The 9,459-nt window shown below is 37.5% G+C and overlaps 1 protein-coding gene across 1 annotated transcript in view; it reads right to left on the reverse strand.

Moving 5' to 3' along the window:
• The window catches only part of LOC128735256 (uncharacterized), a 93,290-nt gene extending 84,200 nt beyond the window's left edge, over window positions 1-9,090 (reverse strand). Inside the window, exon 1 of the mRNA XM_053829751.1 lies at window positions 6,156-9,090. Within this exon, the coding sequence (XP_053685726.1) occupies window positions 6,156-9,090 (2,935 nt within the window). The remainder of the gene's footprint in view (window positions 1-6,155) is intronic.
• Window positions 9,091-9,459: the final 369 nt, after the last annotated feature.

Here is a 9,459-nt window from a genome sequence, read left to right on the forward strand (position 1 = left end):
GTTACATATTACATTCAGTAGAAAAAGCGATTGAAAGAAGCCTTAGAAGAGAAAAATAAGTCTAATAAAATAACGGGTGCTGGTAGTTTAGTTAGGAAAACAGTCGAGAGTTTTAAAAGTCTTTGTCTAAGAAGAGAAAAAGTGTTTGAAAAATCAGAAAAAGTGTCTAAACGATCATAGTTTTTGATTTTTCGACTTCTTTCATTTCAATTTATGCATTGAGCTTTGCTGTTTATTAGTTTTTGGGATTTTTTATCACAGTCTTTCCGATTTTTAGATTTTGCTATGTTTTGCGACTTTTCGATTTTTGTTGTTCCAACTTTTCTGTTTTTCGATTTTTTAACTTTTCAACAGTTTTTGTTCTGTATAGACATTATTACTGCGACCACTATTTCGATCTATTATGATATCGACTAAGTGTTGTAATCCGCACTTCGCTGTTTTTGCAGTATCGCTAAAGACTGAGACCGTGTTTAAGTGTTGGTGTTCTCACCCTGTTTTTCTTTTATCTACTTTTCCATCACTCTCTAGAACAAGCAAGTGCGGAGACTATTATAATTTGCCCTTGGACACAAGGTTTCATTGTTGGTAGAAATACATAATTCAGTGAAATGGAAATATGCAGAGAGGCCTGAGAATAAACCACTGCTAAAGTCACCTTACATTGAATGGCCTGTTGCTACTAAGATTCGAACATACGACCACTCGCTTGTCAAAGCAGACTCGGTAACGATATAAATGCATCGAATTCATTTCATTTTCAAATTTTATTTTTCCTAAGATTTTGATTGATGTCTACTTCAGGCTTGATTTTTAACCTTTTGCTTTTTACTATTCACTTTTCACTTTTTACTTTTTACTTTTTACTTTTTACTTTTTACTTTTTACTTTTTACTTTTTACTTTTTACTTTTTACTTTTTACTTTTTACTTTTTACTTTTTACTTTTTATTTTTTACTTTTTACTTTTTACTTTTTACTTTTTACTTTTTACTTTTTACTTTTAACTTGTTACTTTTTACTTTTTACTTTTTACTTTTTACTTTTTACTTTTTACATTTTACTTTTTACTTTTTACTTTTTACTTTTTACTTTTTACTTTTTACTTTTTACTTTTTACTTTTTACTTTTTACTTTTTACTTTTTACTTTTTACTTTTTACTTTTTACTTTTTACTTTTTACTTTTTACTTTTTACTTTTTACTTTTTACTTTTTACTTTTTACTTTTTACTTTTTACTTTTTACTTTTTACTTTTTACTTTTTACTTTTTACTTTTTACTTTTTACTTTTTACTTTTTACTTTTTACTTTTTACTTTTTACTTTTTACTTTTTACTTTTTACTTTTTACTTTTTACTTTTTACTTTTTACTTTTTACTTTTTACTTTTTACTTTTTACTTTTTACTTTTTACTTTTTACTTTTTACTTTTTACTTTTTACTTTTTACTTTTTACTTTTTACTTTTTACTTTTTACTTTTTACTTTTTACTTTTTACTTTTTACTTTTTACTTTTTACTTTTTACTTTTTACTTTTTACTTTTTACTTTTTACTTTTTACTTTTTACTTTTTACTTTTTACTTTTTACTTTTTACTTTTTACTTTTTACTTTTTACTTTTTACTTTTTTACTTTTGTACTTTTTACTTTTTACTTTTTACATTTTACTTTTTACTTTTTCAAAACGTTCCACTCTGATTGAAACATAAATTCCTGAAAAACGTCACAAAAAATCAGTTATGAGTGCGCAGTAAACCGATAATCGTGATTCAAGCAGCTCGTTCTGAGCAACTTCATCATTTATGCTAATCAAACCAGCCAACAGTTCTAAGCAGCGCCAGTAGCCACGCTTCCAGTGTCCACGCAATGCACTTCAACCCATTTCAGATCACATTAAGTCATGAAAATCACCATCGAGCTCAGCCCATTGCATGTCAAGTTCTAATTGAACTGCGGCGCACATTTCGCCCGAAGGCGACACGGCAAACATCCAATATTGATGTCCTCTCACAGGAGAAGCCCGACGAGTGGAAAACTGTTGCATACTAATGATTACGATACCGAAATCCTAGCCCCGTCTTCTTTACTATACACCACACTGTAGTGTCGTGTAAGAAGTCCTTTGCTGTCTCACAGCACAAGACGTATCGTACCATGTAGCTCAATTATGCTAAGGCAGTTGAGGCGCCCACCATAATGACCGCCGTTATCGTTAATGACAGAGCCTAACAGCAACGAGCGGTTGTTGCTGGTAATCCGGATCCAACTTAGCAACAAGCCCTTGCTGGCAAACGGTAGCATTATCTAAATCAAAGCTTTCATACCGCAATCATCAGATTTCGATAACAGTGATTAAGTCTGATCGCCAGCCACCCACGAAGTACGGAAATCTCCAAAGCGTCGTCCCTTGTAGTTAGTCAGTTACAGATTGGCTTCCCTTTCATCTGGTCCATGACCTTGCCTGCCCCGGAGGCTGCTCGAAGGCCGCAGTCTTTCGCGTGAGAAATCAGTCCTCTAAGACCCACAACGAAACTGATTTGAATATTGAATTGAATGGTCACGCAAAAGCTATAAAAAAAAGTGGACAAAGTGGATGAAAAGGGTACAGCTGCAATGCTCCGAAAATCTAACCACTATTTAAATGACGCAATGGGGAAATCGACAGCAGATAAGCCTCGAATGGAAAGGCAACAAGACACCGTCAGTTTGTCTGTCTGTCTGTCTATGCTTTCCTGTGTATCTGGCTTTAACGATTGGGTTTGGCAGACTTCGACTCGCCACTTCCAGGAGATAACGATCTCTTCTTACCTCGACTTTGAGTCACAGTTACGGTGAAACATCGGCCGAATCGTGAACTTGAAAGTCGGTTTTTTGGTTAACTTTATGTTCACCTAAACCAATAGTGTGCTGAGTTTAATTGCAAATGTAGTAAAACGATTCCGATATTATTTGTAAAATTGCTTCTAGTAAAATTCTTGAAATAGTGCTGAATTTAACCACCACCCTGGAGTTGCTAGCAAATCATAACCAATAATTGAATTTTCACCGAGTACAGAGGCCTCGCTTCGGGAGAATGAAACTATTCTACGGCACAGGTGCACCAACGGAAATCTAATGGCTCGTTCAATGGCCGATTGCCAAACGACCCAATTCAGGAATTCCTGCACGATCATTAACCACCGCCGGGCGAATTGGCCGCCCGAGCACACGGCAAAACCGCGTGGTACGGTGGCTAAATGATTTACTCACTTCAATTAGAGGGAAATTTGGCAATATTGCCTGCAAATCGGCCGGTTTAGAAGGCCCTACAGCAACCCATCGACGGACGGGCGGTTTGCGTTGCCTCTGTTCTGCTACAGTCACGAAGCATGAAAGCCCGGAATACGAAACTTCGAGTCAGCTTGGGACAGACCAACGAATGAGGATCGCTGTTACCAGTTACCAGTATGTAGATCCGAGCAAAAAAATGCGAAATTATTGAACGTGCACACTGTCTGCGCTCGGTGGGCGAGCACCGGACACCCATCCTCGTACCCACACACGAACCACCCCACGCGGAGTCCGAAATCGCGTGAGCTTTAATGCGCTTAGATATAGGGTACAGAGCCACTCACTCCGGTCGGTGGCCGGTGGCGGTCAGTGGGCCAATCTGCAACCGACCGGCCGGCACGGCAGCACCCTGCCAAAACGATTAAATTGTTTTTCACACACCCGCAAAATGCTACCCCGAGTGGCATGGTTCGGTTTTGTAAAATAAAAACATCCGAAAACTGGCCTGGTTATTTATTGATATGGCAAAACACTGTTCAAGCTTGTGGAATGCAATTGTTGGCACGAAGAAAAATTGAACCGAAAATTTTCAGAAAGAAAGGAAAACATTTTTCGTCAAATTGGCTGAATTGAACAATGTTTTAAGTGTTGTCCCTTATCCAGCTTCGAACATTTTTAACCACCGCGACAGCTAGCTTTCCCTCTGCAAACCAGCAGTCCTTCGGATTCACACTTAGTAGGGCAGAATGATCCCTCCGTTTTGACTTCGACATTTGTCCTTCAGTTATCATAAAGCCAGTCCAAGCAAGAGGGCTTCCCAACAAAATTTTGCTGGTGCACCTCGAAAATCGAAACTACTCGCTTGTTGTATTGGCGAAATTGTTAAAAGTGGCCAAATCAACTGCCACCAACTGACTAAGAGTATTCGGTGAACGTTGGTCGACAGCTAGAAAACCAGAATCACCGGAAAATAAAATACAAGACGTCGCAGCGACGACTAAAAAACTGGCCAACCTTTCCGTCCGAGATGAGTAATATAAGCTGGGAGTGTCGTTTACAATCGACTAAAAACAAACTGGACTGTCGACTTGTAGGAAAATAGTAACTCCAAATCGCAATGATATACGAAATAGGATGACTAAAACACGATCCCGCAAGCTGTACATGACGATGCTGACGAAGCTCAATTGCGTGGTGATGTACGATGAAACCTGCAAAAAGGGGAAAGGTGACAGACTGTCGAAATTCACTAAGAAATATCTGGTTTCGCAGGTTATCTGACTTGTAAGACGACATTTTCATTGCCACCGTACCGGGACTATCAACTGTTACGACCGAAATTGTAAGCTAAAGGCGTTCGGATACCACGCTGATAAAGAAGACACGACTGTTAAGTTTTAGAGGTCAGAATGTACTAAACAAATTATAATACCATTATTCTTATATATAATGAGAATTGATCATCGCCTCTCATCTCCCCCTTTAAATTAATATTTACATTCTAATAATTAAAACATTATGAGTAATCGTTTTATAGTAGAAATAGAAATATAATGGTGTAAATATAAAGAAATCTTAATGCTTAGGAATATAAAATGTAACTTACAAGAATGTTCAGAATGAGAATATAAAACAATTTATTCATTGCAATCGATATTTCACATATTAAGGGTTATTAATTTTTTAATTTCCTTTTCTGTATTATTGAGCTTAAATTTCTATACTTAGACTTATTAGTTCTTGTTGATCTGCGTATAGCTTGGTTTACTAATATTCTGGATCTCTTTCTATTCATAGATGTACGCTTGCATTTTGAATTTATTTCTTTATTACTAGTGTCATTGCTTTCTTGATCTGACTTAAGTTGAATATGATTTTTTAAAACAAACGGCTTTTGTGGGATAAGTTTTAACTGATTTTTATGAGCTTTTCGAACATCTCCGTCTATATCAATTAAATATACTAGATTTGATAATTTTTTGACTACCGTTCCCTCTGCCCTACATGCCCTTCCGTTCGACTTGCTGGTATAAATTATTTTACTGTTGATATTAATAGTATTTTGTTGTTGTTCAGAATCTTCTTCAGTGCCGAATGTTGATGTTGGTCTCAATCCCGATATTTCTGAGCGTGGAATAAAAGAAAAGACGCATTCATTTGGTATTATATTGTCCTCTGTTGTCGGTGTTTGATGATGGTGGAACAAAAACCTGTTGATTTCATGGTCGATCTGTAAAGAGGAACAGACATCGTTCCCTTTGATTAATTTCCCCAACACAGCTTTTGTGGTTTGTACTGCCCTCTCCGCTAAACCATTACTAGCTGGATGATAAGGTGGAGACAAAATGTGTTCTATGTTTCGAGAGGCACAGTATTTTTCAAATAGAAAACTATTGAATGGTGGGCCGTTATCGCTTACAATGGTCGATGCGAAACCGAATACGGTGAAAATATTATCCATCTCGTGCATAACATTCTCAGCGTTAGTTTTATTCATTTGACGAATTTCTATCCAACGAGAAAAAGCATCGACTAATATTAAAAAGGTACGATTAAATTTATGAAAAAAATCTACGTGGACGCGTTCGAATGGCTTGTGTGTCGCTGGCCAGTTTCCATATACCCTAGGAGATCTGTCTATTCCTAACATTTGACAATCTTTACATGATTTTACAAAATTTTCTATATCCGTGCTATATCCATACCAATATATATATCTTCGCGCTATTTGTTTCATTTTATGGATTCCTCTATGATTTGCATGAAGTAATTGAAGGGAAGGCGTTTTCAATGTGTGGGGAATTACTATTCGTTCGCCAAAGATTAGGCAACTTGATTCAACATTTAGCTCATGTCTTTTCGCGTAGAAGTTTTTCAAGAATTTACCTTGGACGTGGCTAGGCCACCCGGTTTGAACATAATTTATCACTTGTGATAATATTGGATCTAAAATAGATTGACTAGCAATGATCTTAGCATTGATGTTGACTTTTTGATCGTCTACTAAATAATTAAGCTTGTTAAATGAACAACGTTGGCTTTCTTCTAAGTCCGCAGCACTTAATCGTTGATTTAATGGTGATCTTGATAAGCAGTCTGCTGCCTGATTATCTTTGCCTGCCACATGCGTGATAGTGTAATCAAATATTGATAAACGTAAGAAATATCTTTGTAGCCTGGTGGCGATAACTGAAGGCCCTCCTTTCTTGCCGCCAAATATACCTAATAGTGGTTTATGATCGGTGACTATAAGTACTTTTTGGCCTAATATATATTTATAAAACTTCTCCATTGCAAATACGATAGCTAGCGCTTCCCTATGCAGAATGGGATATTTCTTTTCAGTCTGCGATAGCCGGCGTGAAACAAAAAATATTGGCACATCCGTATTGTTAATTGTGTGGCTTAGAATGCCTGATATTCCTTCGTCACTTGCATCGCATGTCACGGTGATGGGCTTAGATGGGTCAAAATGTGCTAGAACTTGCGCACTACAAATTGCGGATTTACTATGCTCAAATGCTTTTTTATGGGCTATATCCCAATTCCACTTACTGTCCTTTTTTAAAAGATTATAAAGTGGTGAAAGAATGACACTTAATTTTGGGACAAATTTAGTATAGAAAGTTACCATGCCGAGAAATGATTTTAGTTGTGTTTTCGATTTTGGCTCTGGCACGGCCGTTGTCGCTTTCACCTTCTCCGGATTTGGCAATACTCCTGCCTCCGAAAGAATGTGACCCAAATATTTCACTTGGGAAACAAACCATTCACATTTCTCGGCATTCACCTTGACATTATATATTTTCAGTCGCCCTAGCACAATTTTAATTTTATTCAATAGTTCATCATCTGACTCGGCCCAAATGAGAATATCATCAATGTAAGCTTGCACGTTTTTTATGCCCAGTAATATTTTGTCCATGACCGATTGGAAAATTGTCGCTGCTGGCTTTACCCCAAAAGGTAACCTGCGATACGCATACAGACCTTTGTGAGTATTTATTACCAAAAGCTTTTTCGCTGCTTCTGATACTATTAGTTGTTGGTACGCTCCTCTCAAATCAATTAGAGCAAATTTCTTTGCCCCGCTCTTATTTGTAATAAGTTCATCTATAATCGGGAGGGGATAATGGTGTGTTACAATGTGAGGGTTAACAGTTTTCGATCCATCCATGCAAATACGGATATCTTTTTTGTTTGGTTTCACTACCACGACTATGGGAGAAGCCCATTCCGCATATTCTATTTTCTCTAGAATACCCTTAGCTTCGAGTTCATCTAAATGTGTGCCTACTTTTTCACGATGTTTAAATGCAACCGTATACGGTTTATGAACAAAAGGTCTCGTTTGATCATCTATTCTGATATCAACTACTACATCTTTGATAGGCTCGGTTAGATCGTCGTCGAAAACCGATGCGTACTCACTTTTTAATCTCGCGACCGTACTATCTACCCATTGCCTTCGTCCCGACTCACGAATAGTGTCAATAGTAAAAACGTCTCTCCACTTTGGCCAGATCGTGTTCAACCAATTTCGACCCAGTAGAGAAACAAAGCTTTTGGGAGATCTAATTACTAATAAAGGCAAAGTTAACAATCTCTTTCCAAGCTTTACGGTAACTTTTATTTTACCCACCACATTTACGGTCTCTCCTGAGATAACAAAAAATTTTCTCTGCTCTGGCAGAAGTGTACATTTACTAAACTTTTCTTTATATGTGTCAAATGAACAAATTGTCGCGCAAGCCCCCGTATCACACTCCATCAACAGATTTTGCCCATTTACATTTAACTCCACAAAAGCTGGTTGCAAATTGTTTGACTTACCAAGCAAAACGTTGTTTATCCCATTAGGTTGGTTGTAATAATTGCCTGCAAGCTCATCGAGTTGTTCGTTATCGTCAGCGTCAGCGTCATCCCCCAAATTCATTTTGAGATCCTCCACAGCAGCTGCTAGCTGGTTAATTCGTTCATCGAAAGCTCTCTTTCTGCTCCACACCTTCTTAGACCGTTGCGGCTCAAACCGTGGCTTTTTGGCTTTTGGTAAGGTACAATGGTATGACAAGTGTCCTCTATTGTAACAGTTATAGCAAACCGTATCATTGCTAACTTTAGGATTTTCACGGTGAAAAGAAATGTTTCTATTTCCTACACGCTCGGAAAATTTTCCCGGTTTAATGACTGTTTTACGGTATATTTCACTACTCGGTCCCACATAGTTTAACGCCCTTTCATCTGGTTTTGCCATTTTTCGTGATTCTGTAGAAGCTGTCTCTACAGTTTTAGCCTTTTCCAAGAGTTGTGCCAAATTCATGTTATGATTAGCCTCTCGTAACATTGCTTCTCTCGTTTTACCGTCCAGTATTCCGGCCACGAATATCGATTGCACCATGGTAGCTTCGGTTTCGAGACTAACACTACAGTGCTCAACGATATTTTGCAAATCTATTGCAAAATCATCTAAAGATTCGCCTTCATTTTGTTTCCGTTCTATTAAGCGGTGACGTTCAGCAAACACATTTTTATTTTCTTCATGCAATAGTTTGAATTTGTTCACTATTTGTTCAAATGTTTTGTTAACTATTTTATCTGGTTTAAAACTGCCAATTAATCGATTTGCGGTTTCTTGGCCTACGCTTGTAATAAACTCCAATGCCTTTTCATCATCCGGAGTTTTGTTTAATGCAAAAAAAATATCCACGGTCTGCAAATATGAGCTTACATTTAGCCCGGGCATATACACAGGGAATTTCCCTTTCACTCTTTTGTCCATTACTGCGACCTTTGTTTCGGTTGCTTTGTCCGAAATCGACATGCGGTCACGTTATCACCAATCTGGTGTCGATATTAACACTTGTAATCCGCGAATTATTCACTTCTCGAGTACTTTTTTTCTAAACCGCGTTTTATTCTCGTCGCCAGTACTGTTACGACCGAAATTGTAAGCTAAAGGCGTTCGGATACCACGCTGATAAAGAAGACACGACTGTTAAGTTTTAGAGGTCAGAATGTACTAAACAAATTATAATACCATTATTCTTATATATAATGAGAATTGATCATCGCCTCTCATCAACCAGGAAATTTGCGTGAAGGAATGTCTGAAAAATGTCTACTTCCCTCTATGCTGTTTTGGTCGGTTCCCGGGAGTTTCTGTAACATGTCCAGATATGACAAACGTCAC

Source organism: Sabethes cyaneus, chromosome 2 (genome assembly GCF_943734655.1).
Source record: "Sabethes cyaneus chromosome 2, idSabCyanKW18_F2, whole genome shotgun sequence".
Taxonomy (NCBI): domain Eukaryota; kingdom Metazoa; phylum Arthropoda; class Insecta; order Diptera; family Culicidae; genus Sabethes; species Sabethes cyaneus.